Source organism: Barbus barbus (genome assembly GCF_936440315.1).
Source record: "Barbus barbus genome assembly, chromosome: 3".
Taxonomy (NCBI): domain Eukaryota; kingdom Metazoa; phylum Chordata; class Actinopteri; order Cypriniformes; family Cyprinidae; genus Barbus; species Barbus barbus.
The window spans coordinates 22,686,709-22,712,173 of NC_136731.1; the positions used below are offsets into that span (position 1 = coordinate 22,686,709).

Below are 25,465 nucleotides of genomic sequence, written 5' to 3' on the forward strand. Positions count from 1 at the left end.
GTGTGCATGCTTTCATGGGTGTGACTGTTTATGCATTGAAGTCACACCCATCATCACACATTAGCTGTTGCTATAGTTTGAGAAGTCTGCTCTTCACATCTGGTTTGATCTTCACAGCGTGCTCAGTGAATTACCATGGATTTTTCCCGTCTGCACACATATACTCCTCCTCAGTGTACTCCGGATAACACGGGATATACCTATTCACTCAGGTGAGAACTCTGTGAGAATGAAGAAGCGATTGCTGGGTGGAACTCCAAATGTTTTCTTTCTATTTATAGCTCATCTCACTTCTAGTAGATTTTATAGAGATTTGTGTAACTGGTCACAAACTTCCGACGTTCAGCAAATAATTAGGAATATCTGTTTAAGGATTTCTATGTCAGGTAAAACCTGTTTGTTGCTGAAGTTTTATGAGTCAATAGTTGTAGACAAAGAACTTCTCGAGTTCTACCTGTGAGACGTTAAAATCTGTGTTGGTCAATTTTGAATCCTTATTCAGCAGTTATGTTCAGGTATGTAGTAGAGTTTTATTTGTGTGCCAGGTGAAGGGTTGGATGACAGCATGCAGGTGTGGTGCTTCTGCCTTGAGTTGTTGACCTCAGGCGAGTTATGAAGTTACACAGAATTAATGGCTAGGTAATAATACCCTTGGTTGTGAATGTATTGTGTAAGTGTGCTAAGCAAAACAGTGTAGATGTGTTGACCGTTCGTATGCAGATAAGGATTTGTACCCCACTCGTTGCACTGACTGATACCACTTTTCCACCGAAATCATGCTGGGTTTTGTGTTGGAGCTGGTGTTCACTGTGCGTGAACCGGGGTAGCAGTGAGTCGATCTGAAAATTTATTAAAAAATAGTTGGAGTAGATATTTGGGAACCACTATTTGATATGATTAAATCAAAAGTAGTTGCAGTTGAGTGTAAGTTTGAATAGCTTTTACACATTATGAATTGACAAATTACAAAACTGAAGAGTTGTTAGTGAGAAAAGCAGTATAGCAGAGGCATGAAAGTTCATACTATACTATCGATATAGTTATAAGCTTTTACCCTGTTACCCTTCACCCCCATTTGGGGCCTCGCAGGTGAAAATAACCTACCTAAATTAAAATGGTAACAGTTCTTGACAAAGTGTGCTTACACAAACAAATTGGGTATCTTTGGAAAGAAGACACTCCTGGGGTCGACAATATAATTGGCCCGGTGGCCCGGACGTGCTTTTAAAACCGTCAGGGCCACCAGATCGCTCCAACCACTAGCCCGGTGGGGCCAGTAAAAATAATGCCTCGATTAAAAAAAAAGTCTAATTTCACATTAATTACCTGTGGTTCTGTGTTTTGATTTCTGTTAAATCGTCTCGGTAACCACCGCTAACACGTTATGTGATCTCGACTGTTACAGATGCAGCGGTTTATGCGCTCCGTGACGTCTGCACCGCCTTGCTCGCTCCCGCGGTTACGCTTGCAAACTGCACACTGCTGCTCAGCACCTACCTATAGCTACTATTAAGCTAGGCTACATGTTTCTGAAACCCCCATCACCCGGTCTCGCCACTGGGGCTGAAACTTTCTCTGCCTTTTCTTTTCGTATTCCCTTTCGCTTTCCCTCAATTCCTCTGGTGATTTTCTCTTCCTTGCCTTCTCTTTTTTTACCCGGCGTTTATTATCCAGTGGCTGGGCTTAGGGGTGTGCGATATGACGATTTTTGATCGTGGACTCTAAAAATGTCTCCACGATCTGCTTTTGAAGAAATATCGTAGTATCGTGCTACAGCGACATTGTCAAATACAGTTCTGGCGCCTCTGTCTCTATATACTGTGTACAACATGACATACAGCAGTAGAGTTACTCTGACAGGACACTGCACTTATTCGCGATCGCAAAAGTACATTATTTGCACACAAGCCTTGCTGGTTATAGGTTTAATTCACGCGCTGGTCTGACGTGCACTTTTTCTGAGCGGATACACCTGAAGCACGCGCACTAAAACGCCTGCCTAACAGCGCGAGCGCCTGATTACTCAACTATCTTATTTTTTGCGCCAATACTGTCAAAACACACAAGGTTTACAGACAGACTCAGTTGGTTATCTCTAAAATGAAAGTAAATAGTTAAGAGAGAAACGGATGCGTGCAGCTCTTAAAGGGACAGGACACTAAACATGCTGTCGACTGTCATTAAAGGGATAGTTCACCCTAAAATGTAATTTCTGTCATTATTTACTCTCTCACATGTTGTCCCAAACCTCTATTAATTTCTTGTGCTGAACACAAAAGAAGGTATTTTGAAGAATGAGGGTAACCAAACAGTTGCTGGTCTACATTGGCTTTGATAGAAAGAACAATCCTGTGGAAGTCACTGAGGACCAGCAAGTGTTTGGTTTTCCACCTTCTTCAAAATAGCATTTATGTTCAGCAGAAGAAAGAAACTCATTCAGGTTTAAAACAACTTTTGAGTAAATGATAGAATTGACAGACAGATGGCAGAATATTTATTTTTGGGGGAACTATTCATTTAACATTAACAAAACGCAAAGAGAAAAATCACTCACTATTCTTGACTGAAAATCTTTAATACAGTTGCTTTAGGAATCAGTCTATCTAGTGTTTTATTTTTATATTTGTTCATTCAATTTCATTGAATGCTCTGCTAAACACACCTATTGTACCTGAAAATAAAGCACTGTTTGTTTTATTTGTATATTATGTGTATTTGTAATGTGTATCTTTGTTCTTATTTTTTAATAAGAAAGATAGAATGATGACAAAGATTTTTATCTTCGCCCACTTTGGCCTAAATATCTGCCATGTCTTTTTTTTTGTTTTTTGTTACCTTGAAAGGCTTTGTCTTTCTAGTTTGGCTGTAATGCTCAGACAACTTGTAAAACCAACATGACAAAGAATCGTGATATTTCAAAAAAAAAAAAAAAATCGTGATATGATATTTTTCCCATATCGCCCACCCCTAGCTGGGCTACGATCAAGAAAAAAAAAGAGGTTTACTGTGAGCTCTGCAGATCAATGGCCACATATGCAGACAAGTAAGTTAGAGAAAAGTTAACGTGTATGAAACCTATGGTATGAACATAATATAATGAATTGCTGTGTGACTACGGAGAATGAATCCTATGCAATAGGTTTATTTGCACTTGTTTCATGTTTTTGCACAGTTTTGCTGCACTTTGCACTAAACCTACCTTAAAAAAAAAAATGCTATTCATGGTGTTAAAGCAAACTGTTCTTTTTTGTGATTATTGGGATCAATACCCGACGCGTTGACCTGGGCCAGTGAACTTCAAAAGACACTGTCCCGGAGGGCCAGTGGCAAATTTCCCTTATTGTCTACCCCTGCACTCTGGGCTTTACTATCTATCATCCAGAGTTGATAATGCTCAAAAAGATAAAAAGTTTAAAAATTATATTTTTTATTTCATATACAAATACATGAAATAAGTCCTGGAGCAATCCAGAAAAGTAATGTATCGAAAGCCACATGTCTCATGAGTTCATATTTCAAATTTGAAGAAGATACAATGAAAAATGAGATTCCTGCAATATTTTTTCTGAAACTATTTATAGTCCCCCCACCCCCCTGTTTGAGGAAAAATAACCATCAAATGTATTGCAGAATTATACAAGCTATTTTAGTCATTATACATGTTCCTGCATAGTTTTTCAATTATAAAATAATAGACAGAATTATTTGAGCACAAAAAAATACAAAAATAATTAATAAAGTAATAAGAGTAATAAAAAAGGAAAAAAAAATAGAAACAAATGCTTTGTATATAGCATGTATTCTGATTGCCAGACATGAAGTGATATTGCCAGACATGGTCATAGAGTCAGTAATCACACGCTGATGTGTGTCCATACAGATGATAATCATACAGATGGGCCATATAATCAATAATAGCTGATCATTGAATCACAATGATAGCCGTCATAGAGTCGGTAATAAACACGCTGATGTCCGTCCATACATATTATAATCATGCAGATACGGCCACATTCCCCACACAATACACACACACACACACACACATATAAAAAAATGTAGAAGAAGAAAAAAACATTATTTTTTTATGTATAAAGCAGATCGCTAAGTTACACCCCGCTCAGGTGACAGCAGCGTCATAGCCTGCGTCACACGCTGGCAGGAGGGAGCGCCAAATTCCATATACCGCTTTTCTGAGACTTTTTTTTTTCCGTGGGCGGTCTCATTCTGTTTGTAAAACTGTATGCTACAGCACCGTGTTTTTTTTACCACCAAGACGCTGTTTTTGAGCGTAATTTATTCCATAACGGACGCGAACAATAACTCTCTGAAGAAATGAAACGTAAACAAAGGAATATTCATCCTTATTACAACGTTATTGTTTCGCTGGACTAAAAGTGCTCGCTGGGATGTTGTTCTGTGGACCCTTACCTCTCTAACTAAACTGAGATTTCAGCAGTGGACGCGTTTGTGACTCGTTATTACAATGATAAAGGTACGTACGGCTTTTTTATTCTGCCTGTTTTGATGTGTACTGCTTACACAAATGTAGCAAATACATTCCTTATAAGCTTTCCATACCTTCAGAATGATATATAGTTTGCCAAGATTAACAATATTCTTTCACGTTAAATTCATTCATAAACATTAAACTAGTGGGGAAAAAAACGCTTCAGTGCGCTGTCGCTCTGGTGAACGTTAACAGGTTAATCTTGTTTAAATAAGTTGCTTTTTTTTTTTTTAATAAAGCAGGGTTACTCCACCCGTAAAAGCTTCGTTTGTCTTCAAAACACAATTTAAGAGATTTTGGATGAAAACCGGGAGGTTTGTGACTGTCCCATTGACTGCCAAGTAAATACCACTGTCAAGGCCCAGAAAAGTATGAAAGACATCGTCAGAATAGTCCATCTGCCATCAGTGGTTCAATCTGAATTTTATGAAGTGTTATTTACTATGTAGGCGGAAGCACAGAGTCAGTGTTTACAAGTTGAACGTCAAGTTGAAGTCAAACGCCGTTTACAAAAAAGGGAGTTACATCTCAACGAGTTTACAAGGTAAAACAACAATGTCGGACGATTTTGAACTTGGAGAAGATGATGGAGCCTACGTCAAGCGTGACCTTTTTAACGTAATGACTGCGTATCACAGAACAGGCAAGCATTTGTGTTTATAAAGCATATACTTTATTTCTTTTAAATGACTGATCGTTTCGCTAGACAAGACCTTTATTCATCGTCTGGTATCATTTAATATACCAGTGGCCAAATACTAAAATGTAATGGATTTAAACATTGTTTAGTCACGCTGTAAAGTGAAACATTGCCAGGCCGTTGCTACCTCTGCAGGTATTTGTTATAATACATTATGTACTTAAATTGGTTATGTTCATAGGCATATTACATTATGTATTTTAACAGTGTTCAATAAAACCTTGTCATTACTTGGTTTTGATATTTTATTTGAGCAAATTATTATTGCCTCATTGTTAGTTTGTATATAAATAGTCGTACTAAAGCCTGGTTTTCACTTGGGTCTATTTGTGTTACTAAAAAATATCAGATTACTCAATTGTCAAAAATAATCAGTAGATTACTTGATTACCAAAATAATCATTAGTTACAGCCCTAGATTAGTTAAAATATTTCAGAATGTAACTACATTGTTTTACTTTTTGTAATTAAAAGACAAATATTTTGTCATTGAAAATTTCTTAAATAGTAGGGTAAAGGCGCCTTTGATATTATTTTCATCTAAACCACTAGATGGCACAAAAATGTGGCATAGCACTTTCCAAAACATTCGCTTTTCAAGATGCATGTTTATTTGTCTGATCTTTGATGCAATCGCGTGCAGCAGTGCAAAGTTGATTCTGTGCTTGGTCTAATATTGTACTAATGTTGTAGATTTAAGTAGCAAATGAGAATCACTAAAATTAATGCATATATTTTGAGACCTCTTTATGGTTTTCCGTTTTGTTTAATATAATTAAAGCAAGAGTTTAAATAAAGAAAGAATATGTAAAAGTATGGTATTTGGGGTAAAAAGCGCCCCTGCTGTTGGGGCTAATGGCGCACATTAATTAACAGGATAATTAGTAGATGGCTGACTTTTCCATTTGTTGACATGACATGGTTAGATTCAGATGGTAAATATTATATATTATGTTGGGTGTCCATATTAGAGATAATCACCATGTTTAGAATGAAACCATCATATTTAAAAACAGGATATTAATCATCATAATAAAATATCATTTGTTGTTACTACTGTATATATTTCAATTATTATTATTGGATCTCCTTCAATACTTTCAGAATCGTTACTTATTAAAATGATTTTGTTTCTGTATTTTAAAATATATTTTTTTTATATTAACATTTTAATGACCGTATATTTATTGAACAAATTTTTATATTTCAAAATAAGCTGAAAATAGTACAAACTTTGCTAAAGTGATTGTTTTGAACAAGTATTAACTTAGACAAATTCTAAATGTATAATATTGTATAAATACTGAAATAACACAATGTCTGAATTCTTTTTCATTTAAATTTATTTGAACATGATTTGAACGTCTATGTTTTACTCCGGAATGTCCCACACTTTGTGCTCTTGCTGTTATGTTTACTAAGACAGTTTGAGTCTCATTGGCTGTCGTAAGGTTCAGCAGTACTGGTGGCAGCGCGCTGGAGTTTGTCTGTGTAGGTTGCATGACTGTGGTCTTCAGGCAGAAACCATCGTAAAAAGAAGTGGGATCGAGTGACAAACCGTTGAGCCATCTGTCGCTGGCACTCAGAGGGATGTGACAAATTAGTTACTCAACACGTGTCAGACAGGGAAGACATGCGTACAAAGAGTCATTGTGTAATTGTGTAACAGAAAAAGGAGCGCAGCGACAAGAGCAACACATGCATGTTGAGCTTTTGTGAAAACATTTTCCTTCGGGATCTCTTTTGATATGAATTACTTATCACAAGGGAAATCTAAAGGCCTCAGTGACAGCAGGCCAGAAAAATCATTATAAATTATATATTAGCATGATACAAAATTGTAATTGTGCCAAACCTTCTAATATCAGGCCATATATTTTTCACAACCCATAAATTTTTGTGTGTATCTGAGTATATATTGTCCCCGCGACAATGCAATTATTTGCACATTTTTTTCCCTGGCATATTTGTGACAGACAGCTCATTGAGTCACGGCAAAACATTGGGTCCCATTGTTAACCCCCCCCCCCCCCCCCCCCCCCCCCATTTAAAATTTTTGTTGGTTAAATAAGAATATCTCTCATGTGTTGGCTCACTTACTTCAGAGGGGGGCGAAGGATATTCAGTTTAACTTAAACCATTTATGATGTTGCAACTAGTACAATTACTGATGAAATGTTAAGTAAATATGCCCATTTTCACTCACATAGCAGACAAGCAGTGCAGTTAATGATTGACGGCTTGTTGCATAAAGTTGTTTGCAGTGGATCAAGAGCAAATTACGTGTGTGACATGTTGCATTGTCAGAGGAATCTGTGTGAAACTGGGACAAAAGCACCAAGAAATATGAATCTTAATATAGGCCTAGCTGAGTCTGGTTTGGACATCTGTAAACTCTAGAGATTTAGTGTATAATGTTAGGCAAGATCGTAAAAGATGTGACTGTTGGGAAGTATCCTGCATGAAGGGAATACTTGTACCAGAATGGTTTGAGTCTGTTTCACTGCAGCTGCTGGAGTATTTGACAGCTGTACGATACTTTGTGTGCGTGCGTGCACATGCGTGCTGAATGCACTGAAGTTACTTAATAGGGTTTTGTTCTGCTTTAGCCGAGCTGTAATAAAGGAAGTGATAACACAGAATTTGAATAACCACAGCACCTTTTCCCTCTGATAGTAGTTTTCTCAGTTTCTGGGTGATGGAAGAGCCAAGCACAAATTGTCTTTTGCCATAAAAACATTGAGCCTTTCTTCTTGGAATTTTTCTTTTGTAAAAGTTTTTGTTTTCTAATTTAAATAAATTTGATAAAACTAGTTAATTTAATAGATTTAAAATTTAAAATATTTTACAATTAAATTTAAATGAAAGTAAAATGCAGGTATATACAGTCCCCTCCATAAGTATTGAAACAGTAAAGACAAAATTGCTGTGTTGGCTGTGGAGTAAAGACATTTACAAATATGATTAAAAGATGAATATGAGACAAAACTACAGAATGTCACATTTTATTATTAGCCGTTTCAACACATACATGTTTTACCAAATAAAAAGAACAGCACTTTTAGAGTTCATCCCACTCATTGATGTGAGCATAAGTATTGGGACAGTTGAACATAAGGCAGATTAGGGATGCGCGGTATACCGATACTGGAAAAATACCAGTGTGTATATATATTTCAAACGGTACAATATCATAATTTTGCTCAATTCGGTATTTCATAGGTGGCTTCCCAAATTGCTGAGCAACCGGTAAATGTGACAACAGAACAACGCAATGGATCAAACAGATGAAACTCAGCGCACCCAAAATTAATAAATAAAGAGAACAGTAGAAGTGAAATATGGCATTACTTTGGATAAAAAACAGATGACAAAGGTGAAGGAACTTACCTTACTGCACCTGTATGCAAGCGTTGCTATAGGCCTAAATCATGTTGCCACAGGAACACATCAAATCTTTTTAAGCATTTGTCGCTTGCTCATCCTGATCTTTTCAAAGAATTAAGCGATCGACAGGTGAGTGCATCATTCATAAATTCAGATTTCATTTGACCTTTTATTTACATCTGATCAACATTCAGATGTAATACAGTAAGCGCAAATGTGCATGTGAGACACGCTAGAATCAATGAAGTTTTGGTCACGTAATACATGCACTTGCATTTCATACAAACAAATTTTAATTGGATATGAATTGAGCAAGAGTTTTGCTATTCATTTTAGTATCAATGATATTTAGGGAATGTTTCTGATGCGCTGCCGACCGCTAATATGAAGCAGGTGAGAGAGTGAGATTTATATTTAATGCTTTTTCTTTGGTTGAGTCTGAAATCTGAAAACAATCTGAGAGACAGAAATAATAACATGATTTTGAATATTACTTTGACTGTTAGAATAACACTTTACAATAAAGCAACATTTGTTGCATCAATTGCGCAACTTCAGTGCTATTTTTCTTCAAACTTCTTCAAAATGAAACCTGTTTCTGGTAGGTTTTTTTTTTTTTAGGAGACATTTAGTTTGCACTGTGTTTGCACTGAAAAGATGAGATTTGAATATATTTTCATCTTATTACTTCATTTAGCCTATTTTTTTTTTTTTTCCTTCAACATCAAAATGTAACCTATGTTCCCTTTAGGTTTTGTTACAGTTTGACACAAAGGTATTAACATATGAATCTGTTTTTATTATTATTATTAATAATATATATTTTTTAATTCACTTATCTTTTGAGGCTGGTTATTTGTCACCTATGGTATCGATTTAGTATCGATACCGAGGTACTACATTGTGGTATCGTACCGAAGCCAAAATTATGGTATCGAGCCATCCCTAAGGCAGATATAAAAGATTAAAAGCTATTATTTAGTTGCAGATCCCTTGCACACAATCACAGCAGTGAGTCTGTGACCCATAGACATCACCAGACTCTTGGTCTCATCCTTTGAAATGCTTTTCCCACACTGTAAAAAAGAAAAAGTTAGTTCAACTCAAATTTTCAAGGCAACCGACTGCACAGAATTTTTGAGTTGAAGATATCAACTTAATTGTTTAAGTTTTGAAGAACTACAATTATTAAGTTGCGTCAGCTAAGTTTTTCAAGTTCTGACAACTAAGTTTTTTTAATTCAAGTTACTGGAACTTTCAAGTCTGTAAAAGCTTACTATTTTGAGTTCAGATTAACATCCCCTGTAATAACTTACTATTTTGAGTTTAAATTACCCCCCCCCCCCCCACTTTAAATCATCCACTGACAGTAAACCAGTTAATTTATGCATGTTTATTTAAACAACTTTGGCACAAACAGCTTTACAATTCCACAATGTACACAAGTAATCAGGCTATAACAGTAATGGTGAAACACAGCTTGATTCTACTGAACAATCAATAAAGTAGTCTCTTGACAGTAATATGACAGCTACACATAAAAGATTTGTTTTTAGTTCAAATAAAGCACTTGTGTCCAGAGAAAATAAGGCACATGTCAATAAGTTGGGGAAATCAAAAGGAACAACATAGGGCTGGGCGATATATCGCATGACATTGTTAGGCGCATCTCGTCAGTAAAGCCGGTTCCTTGATTAGTAGTAAATCGCCATCACCTGCTTTCAGATGGAGCAGCATTTACTACAGAGAGCCGTAGTTAACTGACAAGCTGAGCCATATCACATTAATTATCACAGACTGCGATAATTAATGCGATATGACTCAGCTTGTCAGTTAACTACGGCTCTGTGTAGTAAATGCCGCTCCATCTGAAAGTTATGAAACTAACAGGTGATGGCGTTATGAAACTGCCATGAGGTGATGGCGATTTACAAGGAACCGGCTTTATTGACGAGATGCACCTAACAATGTCATGCGATATATCGCCCAGCCCTAGAACAACATAAATATAAGGTGGACTATGTGAAGACTTACAAAATATCCAAACATAATAAATGAACAGACATGATAAAAGAAATCTTCCCCATGGACACTTGCCACACCAGCAAAGATGCAGACTATAACAGCAATGCTGAAACAAAGTTTGATGCTTCTGAGAAACAATCAATAGTCTCATGACAGTTGTATGACAGCTACAAATAACATTTGTTTTTAGTCAAAATAAAGGAACAACATAAAAACTATAAGGTGGTCTATGTGAAGACTTACAAAATATCCAAACATAAATGAACAGGCATGATAAAATAAATCTTCCCCATGGAAAATAAATCACTGGTTTAACAGCTTGGTCTTGAAGCTCCGGACACGCTGTGAGCAATTGGTGGACATTTCCATGAAAATATGCTGGATAGCTTCAAAGGTATACCTGATGTCTTTTGGGAACTCCATGTTCAGGGCATACAGCAAGCCAAAAAGATACGCAAGCGCAGTCGGGGTGTCTGGGATGTCTTTCAGGACAATGGTTTCCTCCAACACAAGGGCAATATTAATGACGTCGTCATCATCATCAAGCACTTTTAGGACCCCCATCTTGATGCCTTTCATCTGTTTGTCATCTGCATCAGTTGCCTGACAAAACAAAAACACCACTGAAATAATGTCCTGTAGAAAACTAGTCAATAAACAGTGTTGTCTATTTGTGTATGGCCTCTTTGCTATACAACACTACTAAAAGCTGAAGGTCTTCCACAGCTGCACTCACCAGGCATCCAGAGAAAAGCTTCTCAGTATTCTCCCGCAGAAATATGGGAAGACCTTCCACAGCTGCCTGTCTGCGATGACTTGTGATGTCAGATGTCTGTTTTGGAAGAATATAAAGACAAACAAATACTTCTGTTTAGCTCTGTGAAATGTACTTGTGCATGTGCACTTGTGCTTGTTCCATTTGTATTCCCATCTCTACAATTATGCATGTAGGCAGATAAAATAATTGCAGACTCTGTTAGTTTGTTAGTGTTTATTTTCGTCTTTTAAGGATAAGTTCACTATTTTGCACTTTGAGCCCCCTTTCTGGGTTATCTTGGATGAAATAGAGCGTTTGACGAACACTCAACGAACACCACTAACCAATCGGTGAGTTGCACATCTTTGCAACATTTAGGGTTGATTTAAAGACATGTTTGTGAATGCATGTAGCTAGCCATTCTGAAGCATGGCAGGGCTGATTCTAAATCAGCATTTGGCTGATTACATCAAAAGTGCAGAGTGCTAGCTTGGTAGTTCCTTCTTGATTAATGGTTTAAATATTCTGAAGAAAAGGCCTTGTAGTCAATATAACAACCTGTTTGTCAAGCATTTCCAAAAGGGTTTCCATCTCTCGACTAAAGGCGCCCTTCCTGGCACAATACAATTTCAGCAGACGAGGGGTGAATATCTCAAGGGCAGCTTTAAATGTTCCCATCAGGTCCTTGGTGGTCACACGAGTGAACTCTTGACAAATCTGAATGAAACAAATGCAATACAAATACAACAAGCTGATAGTGTGATTTCATTGTTATAATTAAGACTGCAAACTCAAAGCCATGATACAAATGAACCAACATACACTATTATGAAAAGAAAAAAAAACACAAATGTAAACAAATGCACCAAGTTCAAGAAAAAAAAGATGCCTTACCTGTTCTTCAAGAAATAGACCAGGCCACCTCTCCAGAACCTCTGAGACCATGGGCTCCATCTCTACAATCTCCATTCTCCTAAGGGAGAATGTGATGTCCATCTTCTGTTTGATAAACTCAATGTCCTTGTTTTTCTTCTTCGTGGCTTCAACCAGGGAAGACCTCAGGTCTTCCAAGTCATCCTCAGTGTAGCTTTCAGGATTATCTGGTACATGGTTGACCTCACCTCGTTTTGGTTTTTTCAAGGAAAACCTTCCTTCCGGACCACCATCCCCATCATCATCATCTCTTGTTCCCCTGTTGACACCATGATCATCCGCCTCCTCCCTTCTTGATCTCCTGTTGACACCAACCTCATTACATCCTGACGTAGAAAATAGAATTCTGACTAACCAACACATTTTTGAACGGCTGTGTACACTCAGTAGGTTATTATTTATTGCAATATAAACACTGTCAGAGTGATCAACAAGGTAAGTTATCACTTCATTTACCAGTCGAAGACGGAGCAACTTTCTGCTCTTATGTTTACTCCGCGCACTGTCAAGGGCTTCATCATATCTGTCGTGGTGCCGGTCTTTGCAACAATTATTTTACCGCAAATACTGCATCAAGCCTGGAGAAATGTAGCCACACTTTTGATCGACTTTTCCACATCTTTAGGGTATTATGTGTGTGCTCGCGTCTCATATGAATATGTGCGCAGAGAGTTTGTGTGTGTGTGCTCGCGTCTCATATAAGTATGCGCGTAGAGAGTTTGAGTGCGCGCGCGCGTCTCACATGAGTATATGTGCGCGGACAGTTCCGCGCGTCTCGTGTGTGTTGAGTTTGCGTGTATGTGCGTGAGCGACTTTATGTGTGTCGTTGTGCATTCCATATGTATTTGTTTGAGCACTGACGTTGACGAGTTAACTCCTTATCGAAAACTGGAACCACAACATTCCATTTTTCGATACTAGATAGTATCGAGGTAATTCGGTCGGTACCTAAAACGTATCTAACTCTGTACCCAGCCCTACACAAAGGTCGCATGCTAGAAGCTATATCTATCTAGTTAACTGTATCAAACCGAAGCTTTGCATCACAGTTTTAGCACGTTAGTTCTACCTTGGTTGCAGCGCATGCTGATCGTTACCACGGTGCTTCGGTTTCATGTCAGTGAGCAAAGCAGACGTGCATGAAACAATCATTCATCGAGAATAACAAACATAACGGCAACACAAATCTTACAATTAATATGTGGACAATATTTATAGCTGTTCAAATTAAGCTAAGTTAGCTTCTAACTGATTAGCTGGTGGGGGATTTTGTATTGCCATAAACGCCTCGCCTGGTTATGATTTATCGATTTTGTTTCCCGCAATGAAATGTAATACAAATACCAAATGCATACATATTCATATGATTAGCTTACCTGTTAGAAAGGAATGTTTCTCTTCGTCAAAGACAGGGAAAGTTACCGCTGGCATCGTGACAAGATGGCTGATGCAAACTTTCGAAGGCAGCTCCTGGGAAAATCCTTGGAAACCCCGTTGCAGCTGGTTGCCATGACAAATTTCAATTGAGCATGCGCAGATAAGTTGACCTCACTCTAACTGAGTGTCAACTACAACTTCAAAATAAAATCAACTCAATTTATTAAATAAGATGAACTTTTCTTCAGAAACGTCTGAAAGTGAGTTCAAGTGGCTTACAACAGATAGTTCAAGTTCCAACTAGCAATTTTATTGTCAGTGAATGCAAAAATCTTAGTAAGGTGAACACTTTTGAGTTGTCGTTTTTACAGTGCAGCCTTTAATGAAGCCAACTCCAATTGTTGCTTGTTTTGGGGAGTTTCTACCTTTACGCTCCTCTCCAGCTGGTGAAATTTGTGTTCAATCAGATTTAAATCTGGAGATTGACTTGGGCAATCTAAGACTTTCCATTTCTTTGCCCTTATAAATTCCTTGACTGAACTGGCAGGGTGTTTTGGGTCACTGTCCTGATGCAATATGAAGCACTTCCCAATGAATCTGGTGGTATTTTCTTGAATATTGGTAGGCAAGATGGTTCTGTACCCTTCCAAATTCATTCTGCTACTGTCATCATACATTAAGTCATCAGTAAAGTTGAGAGGGCCTGTTCCAGAGGCAGCCATGCATGCCCATGCCATGACACCACCTCCACCATGCTTTACAGATGAGGCTGTATGCTTGGGATCATTTGCAGTTCCCTTTTTTTCTCCACATTCCCATCACTTAGATAAAGGTTCTTTGTCTCATCGGTCCATAAACACAGTTCCAAAACTCTTCTGGCTCACCTTTGTGCTTTTTTGCAGACTCTAATCTTGCCTTTCTATTCTTGGTGCTGGTCAGAGGTTTGCATCTTGCTGTGTAGCATCTGTAATTCTGTGTCAAAGTCTCCTGAGGACAGTAGATTGTCAGAGCATCACCCCAGCTTTCTGGAAGTTGTTGGTGATTTTACAGACACGTCTTTTAGGGTTCATTTTCACAGCTTTTATGATTTGTCTGTCATCAACTACTGTTGTTTTCTCAGCCGATCAGGTAGTTGCTGGTGGTTTCCAAACTCCTGTTTCATCATCGAATGCAAGATTCAGAATACAGAAGTAATGGATATAACTGATACGACACATTTCCTGCTTTTAATATCTGAAGAATTAATGCAACAGGACACAGCTGATCACTTAGAAAGACCCGTGAGGCAACTGTTCAATACTTATGCTCACATCAGATAGAGGGATGAAACTCTACAAGTGCTGAACTTCTTAGCTGGTAAAACATCTATGTGTTGAATCACCCAATAATAAAACGTGACATTCTGTAGTTTTGTCTCATATTCATCTTTTAAAGGTGCCATAGAATGCATTGATACAGTATTTTTAAATTGTTCTCTGATATCTACACAGAAGGTATGTGGCTTAGGTAAGGGCAAAAAATCTCCAGAAACGATTTTACATGTCCATTTACAACCCTAGGATTTCTCCCTAGAATGAAACTGTCTGTTATTGGCTTATTTGGCAGGGTCATGAATAATAATGAGCTCTGCTCTGATTGGCTGTTTCACAGTACGGCTCATCAGCAAGAAGGAAGCACAGGGAGGAAAATATATATTTAAATACGTTCTCTCGCAGTTATATCGTCGGGTAATTATACTGTATATAAAACGCGGGCATCAGGGAGCCGTTATTAATATGCGAGGCATTGAAACTGCTTTTGAACGATCCATCGATCGCGTTATAGTTTAACTTTCAAGAGACGCGATCACACAAACTATGTTTACATTATGGAGCAACAGTACTTACCACACATTTCACAAGATCAGATGCTTGTCAGTGGTGCTCAGGATCTGTAAGTCATTCGCCATAATACTCATCTCTCTTTACTGAGAGTGAAATCTTATGTACTGTAACAGGCTACCGCTAGCAAGGAGCTAATCATGTCCCTTTAGTAGCTCGCGCGTTATTTGCTTTCTGTGCCTTTCTGAATACAGACACCAACCCATCCCTGCACTTCACACCCCCTGCACGGCCTGGAACATAAAATTTATTGTGTTATTTTCGCTGTTGTCCGCGCTTGTTTATTTACAATACCTGCAGAGCTTCTGATGGTTCGGCCGGTTTAGAACAAGGACGGGTTTATGCAAATGTTGGGGGCGTAGTGATCCCGACTGTTGCGTCACAGTCGGTGTTATGTTCTGATTCGCCTGTTTTTCAGTGGTCTTTTTTAATCACAAGATTTACATATGAAGGAGGAAACTATGGTGTTTGAGGCTCACTGTATGTCATTTCCATGTACAGAACTGTTATTATTTAAATATGCCAGGGTAAAGACAGTTTTTCATTCTATGGCACCTTTAAATATATTTCTAAATGTCTTGACTCCACAGCCAACAGAAAAATTTGTCTTTACTGTTCCAATACTTATGTATATATATATATATATATATATATATGTATATGTATATGTATGTATGTATGTATATATATATGTGTGTGCATGCATAGATTTTATCACTATTCTTTGTCATGTTGGTTTTACAAGTTGTCTGAGCATTACAGCCAAACTAGAAAGACAAAGCCTTTCAAGGTAACAAAAGACATGGCAGATATTTAGGCCAAAGTGGGCGAAGATAAAAATCTTTGTCATCATTCTATCTTTCTTTATAAAAAAATAAGAACAAAGATACACATTACAAATACACATAATATACAAATAAAACAAACAGTGCTTTATTTTCAGGTACAATAGGTGTATTTAGCAGAGCATTCAATGAAATTGAATGAACAAATATAAAAATAAAACACTATATAGACTGATTCCTAAAGCAACTACTTGTCTCAGTGTTTAGCGCATTTGCCGTTGCTAGGAAACGCTTATTTTGTTTACTAGGATGAGAGTTGCTGAAGTCGCGTTTGGTCTCGTACTGTATCGTGTATCTTGTCAGTGTGTGCACTTGCTTGGCCATTTGTGGTTGATAAACAGGAAAGTGGGTCCAGCTGAATTGAAATGATCATTTGTTAGATTGGTATAATAAAGGTTATTATACCGCGGCAGTCGTCGTGTGAAGCCCTCTTAGTGTGAAAACCAAAGAGTGTAAAGACCATCGACTCTACCGTGCGACTCCACCGGGCAGGGACACCGCCAAGGGATAGTAGTAGCTTTTTATTTAATTTTTTCATTGATATGTTTATTATTGAAATGTTGTTGTTATATGCATGTGTTAATTTTATTTAATTTCTTTATTTTCTTAAATATGTGGGTAGATAGTATTTATAGAGTTGTAACTTTTTAGTTTTAGTTACTTTTTCTTATTTGTAAGTCGCTTTGGACAAAAGCGTCTGCTAAATGACAAAAGTAAAGTAAGTAAAGTAAAAAGCAACTGTATTAAAGTTTTTCAGTCAAGAATAGTGAGTGATTTTTCTCTTTGCGTTTTGTTGTTTTGTTAACGTTAAATGAATAGTTCCCCCAAAACTAAATATTGTCATCTGTCTGTCAATTCTGTCATGATGTTTTATTTTTATACCATCATTTACTCAAAAGTTGTTTTAAACCGGAATGAGTTTGTTTCTTCTGCTGAACATAAATGCTATTTTGAAGAAGGTGGAAAACCAAACAGTTGCTGGTCCACAGTGACTTCCATAGGATTGTTCTTTCTATCAAAGTCAATGTGGACCAGCAACTGTTTGGTTACCCTCATTCTTCAAAATACCTTATTTTGGGTCAGCACAAGAAATTAATAGAGGTTTGGGACAACATGTGAGAGAGTAAATAATGACAGAAATTAAATTTTAGGGTGAACTATCCCTTTAATGACAGTCGACAGCATGTTTAGTGTCCTGTCCCTTTAAGAGCTGCACGCATCTAATATACAGGCATGCATCCGTTTCTCTCTTAACTATTTACTTTCATTTTAGAGATAACCAACTCAGTCTGTATGTAAACCTTGTGTGTTTTGACAGTATTAGCACAAAAGATAAGTTAGTTGAGTAATCAGGCGCTGTTAGACAGGCTTTTTAGTGCGCGCGCTTCAGGTGTATGCGCTCAGAAAAGCACACGTCAGACCAGCGTGCGAATGAAACATTTAACCAGCAAGGCTTGTGTGCAAATAATGTACTTTTGCGATCGCGAATAAGTGCAGTGTCCTGTCAGAGTAACTCTACTGCTGTATGTCGTGTTGTACAGTACATAGAGACGGAGGCACCAGAACTGTATTTGACAATGTGTGCTGTTGCACGATACTACGATATTTCTTCAAAAGCAGATCGTGGAGACATTTTTATCGTCCACGATCAAAAATCGTCATATCGCACACCCCTAAGCCCAGCCAATTCCAGCGGTCTCGCCACTGGGGCTGAAACTTTCTCTGCCTTTTCTTTTCGTATTCCCTTTCGCTTTCCCTCAATTCCTCTGGTGATTTTCTCTTCCCTGCCTTCTCTTTTTTTACCCAGCGTTTGGCCGGGTGATGTGGGTTTCAGAAACATGTAGCCTAGCTTAATAGTAGCTATAGGTAGGTGCTGAGCAGCAGTGTGCAGTTTGCGCGCGTAACCGCGGGAGCGAGCAAGGCGGTGCAGACGTCACGGAGCGCATAAACCGCTGCATCTGTAACTGTCGGGATCACGTAACGTGTTAGCGGTGGTTACCGAGACGATTAAACAGAAATCAAAACACAGAACCACAGGTAATTAATGTGAAATTAGACTTTTTTTAATCGAGGCATTATTTTTACTGGCCCCACCGGGCTAGTGGTTGGAGCGATCTGGTGGCCCTGACGGTTTTAAAAGCACGTCCGGGCCACCGGGCCAATTATATTGTCGACCCCAGAAGGTGGATGTACATGTTTGCATTTGTTAGAAAAAAAATATTATGCGTGGTTAGTAAGTTTTGGGGAAAAAAATGTAGCTGAAATAAGGCATAAAACCCACACTAAATTGTCCTGAATAAGACTTTTATGTAATCAGTCTTGTAGGCTAGAATATTTACTTCACAATTATGTGAAAATCATTCAGCTTACTCATTCACAGAAAACAATATATTGATTTAAATTTTTAAAGACGTGTTTTGTGATCTAAAGCGTATATGCGAGGGAGTGGTAATGGGCTTGAATATTAAGTGATTTTCACCTGAGAGACAAAGGGCCCTCCCCTAAAGCTGCTAATGGGCCATCAGTGTGACTGAGGCAGGTAAGACAGAGAGTGTGAGGAGACTGGAAAAATGGGGTTTTTAAATTATTTGTATTTTATTTACAACACAGTATAATCAAAGCATACATAATGAAGGTCAAAGACACATTATTGTGCACTGATCTAACCACAGAGATGTGAACAGACTTTAACTCGTTCCTGCAACAGATTCTGTTCAACAAGTGAAACAAGTACCTGACATTTACTTATTTCCATGGATTCAAGAAGAAAAAAACATAATCAGTAGTCAAGAATATCAGTGTAGTTGACCATCTGATGTTGGTACAGCGCTCTCAGAGGAAAACATCTTGAAGAAAGTCATCAGGATTCATCTGTGGTTCAGGCACCTGATTGAATAAAATACAAAAAAAAAAAAAAACATTTGTGAGCATAGACTCATGCATGCTTTGTACTATCGTACACAAAAAAAGACATTTTATATCTGAGAAACTAATTATTGTTTAGTACGTTATTAAAATCTATTTTTGAACAGAGTAGGCTATTAATAATAAACATGTTCTAAGCATACTTAGACTCGTAGCATTCATCATGTTACAGTGTACTCTCATATTACTTTTATTGTTTTATATAGAGCATGAAAACAACAGTTTGGGGAAAAAAACAAACAAAAAAAAACAACTATGATTTTGTAGTCATATAGTCTAGTATGCATGATTTTATAGAAGCTGTTATGATTCTGCAGCATAGACTCATGTATGCTGTGAACCACAAAAGGATGTACTTTGTACTATAACAAATATTTTATATCTGAGAAACTATTTATTATTGTTTAGCACGCTATTATAATCTATTTTTGAACAGAGAAGACTATTAACAATAAACATGTTCTAAACATACTTAGACTCGTAGCATTCATCATGTTACAATATACTCTCATATTACTTTTATTGTTTTATATAGAGCATGAAAACATCATCGTGCCATAAGAAATTTAAATACAATGAATTCTCCATCATATTCAAACACTGTAGTCTGGAATTACAGTTTGGGAGAAAAACAACTATGATTTTGTAGTCATATAGTCTAGTATGTATGATTTTATAGAAGCTGTTATGATTCTGCAGCCATAGACTCACGTATGCTGTGAACCACAAAAGGATGTACTTTGTACCATTAAAAAAAAAAAGGATATTTTATATCTGAGAAACTAATTGTTATTGTTTAGCACAATATTAAATCTATTTGTGAACATTAAACATTCTTAGATGTGTAGCATTCATCATGTTGTCGTTTGGGGAAAACCCAACTTAACGCGTTCAGGTTTGTCACAATAACACGCTAACTAATGCAAAAAACAAGCATTTACTTACTTGTCAGATCGATCGATGTATTCCCGAAGAACTCTTGGCTCTTATTCTGAGGTAAATCCAGCCTTTACTCAGCGCGTCTTCTTCCAGAAACGAGCAGCAGCAGAGATGAACGGAGTGACTGTGTGTTTGTTGTTGGGCGTCTCCAAGCGCGCGCGTGTCACGTGGTTATTTACATGTGAACACGAGGGGGCGGGATCTCATTAGAAATAATGAGTTAGACTGGACAGACTGAACATGGTGTCGGTTTCATACGGATTACTTTATCACAGAACATTTGGTTTCGGCAACACTTACTTCAGTTGAAAGCAGACACTTTAGGCTTTCTATAGATATAACTCTCATGTTTCTGTGTTGAGTATTTGCTGAGTTACACTTCATTTTAGTGACGCGTTACTATAAATATATCGCGGAGAAGAAGGCAGAGAGCGCACCCTGTTTGTTTTCTTTTTTCTCCAAAACCACAAAGTATTGTTGTAATTGTTAAGTGTCTACTTTTTTTTGAGTACACTCACGGTTTCGATTGATGTATAACACTTATTTGTGTGACCAAAATCAACAGAGCATTTTTTTGTGTCTTTTGCACTTATCTTAAAAAAACCGAGTTCGTATCACCTGCGATACAGCCGACCCCAAAGGGTTAAATGTATTCCGTTACTCCACAAGCCTGTTTATCAGCCGTAATATACCAATTATATTATATAATTATATATTACGGCCAGATTTCACTTGAAACGTATCAAACTTTTTATTTTTTTAATGTTTAGACGCATTTATGTAAAATAAAACTAGCTTAGATAATATTGGTTATCAATATAATTATGGGCTTTTTACATTAGTTTCAAAATCGGCACTTTCTTATGTAGGTATTAACTCTGAATGTACCAGAATAATCAATATTGTACGTATAGTGAAGTGAAGGAACAAGGATAAAAATATTGAGATGGTAAGTGGGAACCTTGCCAAGAGGGTCAGCTGATGCAGTAATGAAGCTGAAGTGGATCAAGAAGGCGCTGCTTGTTGACCATTAACCCTACTCAGGTCCTGTAGTAGCTCGCTGAACTCTGAGCTCAGACACTCGTGAGCTTGAGCTTCTTAATCTCACTGAGAGCTCAGTGTTCTCCCTAATCACTCAATAAACCCATTTCCTCCTGTCAGTCGTCGCTTCTCTCGTTGTGTGAGTGGAAGATGCATTCTGGGGAGGTCTTTGACCTTTGAATGCCTGCTATCTGCACTAAAAAGTGTGCTAATTGTGGAATTAGCATACTAATGCAATGTCCTAACCAGGCACGCTGCAATAAAACATCAGGCAGTAAATCTCTGCCGTGTTAAGGGATGTTAGGTCAAATCATTTGTCAAAAAGCATTTGTTCTGAAGACTTACTCTTGAAATTAGTTTTGTAGACCAATGTAAATTTGCCTGCATGAGAATTTCTTTGCAAAACTCAAATATGTTTTTGGAATGATGGTCTGGATAGTGAAAGAAAAGCAGTCAACATGCATAAAAACTTCAATAATCAGGGCTCCAAACTGCGACTAAAATGGTCGCATTTGCGACCAAAAATATTAATTTGCGAGTGAAGTTTTTGCTGAGGTCGCCACTGGCGACTATATATAATTGGCATGAAAGGACTTTTTTCCCGATTGTTTTGCGCTCACATCTTTTATGTTCACGTATTAAACTTACTTAAGACGATGCGCATCAAAGTTTTACTGGAAAAGAGTTTCAAACAGTCCTCGTCTCTGCCGCACACAGTCTGCTGAACGCAGTGAGAGAGACCTGAAAGGGCCTGTTTACACCTGGTCACTTTATGCATTTTCTCTGATCGGATATCTATATGATTTGTTAAAACGTTTCCCCATTTACACTTGGCCACATAAATGTGTCTTCGCAAAACGGATATAAATCCGTTCTTCAATTCCCGCTTCATATGCAAATATAACGGAGTTCACGTCAATGAAAGCAATGGATAATTTTATTAATTATCAGCTAATTTCAATATCAAGAGAGCGCGCGGCATCAGCACTGGAAAGATAGGCTAGTCTCGCTACTTTTAATGAAGAAGATTGTGTGTTGAGCGTCTGCGACTTACTTTCAGGTTCATTCAGTTTGCGCGTCGCTTGCTGAAGAAATACTCCGCTACTCATCCGCGGTGATGCTTGTTGCATTGCGCTGTCATATCTGACTATAACATGCCATATAGCCTATAAAACGCTCTCACACGTCTATTATTTTAATATTATGGGAGGAGTAAAATTACCATATGTGGTTTCAACCAGATGCATTTACACTTGTCCGGTTTCGCCCAGACCACCTCCTGAAGTGGTTCGAGCGATTGGATTGATATCCGTCTCGAATGCGTTTCGGACGGCATTTACACCTGGTCTTTTCAGGATCAGATAGCTATCCGATCAGGAAAAAATGCATGAAGTGACCAGGTGTAAACAGCCCCAAAGTGCAAGTGCAGAAAAGCCGTGTCTATTTTGTGCACAACTTGAACAAACTTCAACAGGTAAAGCTGTCAGCTCTGTGGATACTGGCAATATCGTCAACAATTCTCATTTATAATCATTACTACTATGGCTTCTTCTTATTGAGATCTTAGTCTATATGCTGTGTTCTGTTAATGCATGGACTTCCTGTTATTTGAAGCGCACTTGCCGTCCAGTAATCGCAAAAAGCTTTGTGCTGTCTTACTTTTTAATAAACAAAGTATCAGCTTTAAAATGCTACGAAATTCAAATGATGCGGTTTGGGTGCTCTTTAATGCGGACCACAAGCGCACACTTTGGGTAATATAAACACCAGTACCCCGCGTCCACACGGTCCGTGTATGCGTCCGGAGAGTATCGCACTTAATGCTCAGGCGCGATCTCTTTAGCACCTCAGTTAAAGCAGCAAGTGAACCCATTATATATTTCGATTTACTACTATAGTATGAAATGAACATGATCAAAAGGTAGGCAATAAGAAAGCCTATAGTACAACTTACTGAAATGTTTTATGTAAAGGCTCATTCAGTGTTTCAAACTGAGGAAATGTATAAAGCTTGTAAACATTGCATTGTAATACATTTACCTCAGAATAACCACTCAGTGTCCATAAACTTATCAGTCAGCTAGAAAAATAACTATAAAGAGGAGCGTTTTGCTATATTCATGCACTGTTGCATATTAATATCTTTACTTATTCTGTTGTACATGATTCAACTCCTATAAAATTGCATTTTACTAATGAAGAAAAACAGACTGAATGTGTGAAAGACGTGACAACATTTATAGGATGCACTGCACTCAGTTGCCAAGTGATGCTTATGGTCCATGATATTGGTACAGATTCTGTGTAACGAACAATTCTTTGTGACTGTATATTTCAAGTTGTAAAAGACATTTAATTCACACTTTAAGTGAACCTTAGTCCCCCGGTCGACCTGATCATCTACAAGATGGATTAAAGTGCTGATAAAGCCTAGAAAAGATAAGACATAAACACATGACAAAATGATTGAAATGTTAAAATAGGGGGGAAAAATAAAATGATAATAATAAAATAAACCACTTTTATTCTGTGGCACCTAAAAAAAATAATTTGGCGCCTAAGTTTTTCTTTTATAGGAGCCAATGGCTCCTTACTCGATTTTTTTTTTTGTCTGGAGCCCTGATAATGTTTATGCAATGGGGAGGAAAAACTTCTGGTGTATTTATTTGCAGACTTTAGTGTTAACTTTATAGGCAAAGTTTTTTACTTTAAATGTTTTCCAAAATGAACTTTGTGATTTAACAAAGATTTAACATTTTATTGGGAAATATTATAATATTCATATTTATTATTTTATTTGTAATTCATTTTTGTTTTTATTTAGAATTATTATTATTAATAGTATTATTTTATAGCCATATTGATATATAATAAAAAAAATATATATATTTATTTTGCAGCCCTACAAGCATAGAAAACTTTCAGGGAAAAAAAAAGTAATTGCATTTTAAACCACATTTTTCATCAGAAAAATTGCAATTACATTTAGTTTTACTTCACTCTGTGTAAAACTATTTTTATATATATTTTTAATTTTTATATTTATATATGAATTCACACTGGATTCTTTCTTTTTTTTTTCAGTACTGGCTGCAGTTGTCTCAAGATTAAACTTGTAAATATGAGCAACTGTAATCCACAGGTTGTACCATGTGACTAGTTTGTGCAGCCTCTCTAAATGTTATAAATTTATATATATATATTTACATGTTTTTTCGCCCTGCAGCTCAAGTTACTCAACCGCAGCCCTCGAGTTTGAGAAGGAGCATCAAATCAATCCCGTGTACGACTCTCCCAGGATGTCTCGGCATAGTTTGAGACTACAGACCAGCAGTGGTTTTTATGGTGACAACAGCCTCACTGAGCGCACAGGCATTCACAATGTCAGCTCCTACAAGCAGGCCAGCACCAGCACCAGCAGCAGCAGCAGCAGCGTCAGCAGGTCAGATCTTCATCTCTCTCTGTTGGTGTAAGATAACAAACCAAGTGTGCAGCTTTACTTCTTATCGAGAAACCCGCACAGCCTCATGCCAGCACTTCTACGTGAGATGAGTGGCATGTTTTTGTCATCATCACTGGAAAATTTTAACTTTTAAAACTGTAAAGCCTCTGTCTTATTACTGTGGACATATTTGCTTCAAGGGAATGAGGGTATCTTAAATTTGTAGATGTATGCAAGTACCGACAGTCAGCATCTCGACTTGCACTAGTAAAACAGGTTGTCCTGTAATGACTGACATGTTAGTGCTTAAAGGTCCCATGGCATGAAAATGTCACTTTATGAGGTTTTTTAACATTAATATGAGTTCCCCTAGCCTGAAAGGGCGATGAGTGTAAACCGAGCCCTGGGTATCCTGCTTCACCTTTGAGAAAATGAAAGCTCAGATGGCCCGATCTGGAATCTTCCCCTTATGTCGTCATACGGGGAAAGGTTACCTCCCCTTTCTCTGCTTTGCCCGCCCATGAGAAAATGAGCTACGACCGTGCGAGGCGAGCGAGAGACGTCATGGCTTGCAAACGAGCGAAGCACTGTTTTGCGTCTGAGTAATAAACTGCGCATATTAACAGACAAATTATGTTCATATTTAAAAGTCCAAACAGTCAGTAAGCGACAAGTGCTTGGAAACGCTGTTTTGTAAATGATTT

General features: G+C 37.6%; 2 protein-coding genes across 5 annotated transcripts in view; one reads left to right on the forward strand and one right to left on the reverse strand.

Moving 5' to 3' along the window:
• The window catches only part of sun1b (Sad1 and UNC84 domain containing 1b), a 50,065-nt gene that overhangs the window by 4,953 nt on the left and 19,647 nt on the right, over positions 1-25,465 (forward strand). The window contains exons 2-3 of one of the 4 annotated variants that reach the window (XM_079379946.1): positions 118-212; positions 24,546-24,753. In XM_079379946.1, coding sequence (XP_079236072.1) covers positions 24,662-24,753 — 92 coding nt within the window. In that variant the 5' untranslated portion in view covers positions 118-212; positions 24,546-24,661. Of the gene's footprint in view, positions 1-117; positions 213-24,545; positions 24,762-25,465 lie in introns of all 4 variants that reach the window. The other 3 variants (XM_079379944.1, XM_079379947.1, XM_079379945.1) reach the window with 3 other exon arrangements.
• On the reverse strand, positions 9,978-12,822 carry LOC306846537 (uncharacterized protein). The gene is made up of 4 exons (XM_079379980.1): positions 12,274-12,822; positions 11,938-12,096; positions 11,359-11,454; positions 9,978-11,225 (listed from the first exon to the last, which is right to left on the reverse strand). The coding sequence occupies exons 1-4, from the start codon at positions 12,673-12,675 to the stop codon at positions 10,926-10,928; spliced, it is 957 nt and encodes a 318-aa protein (XP_079236106.1). The 5' UTR covers positions 12,676-12,822; the 3' UTR covers positions 9,978-10,925.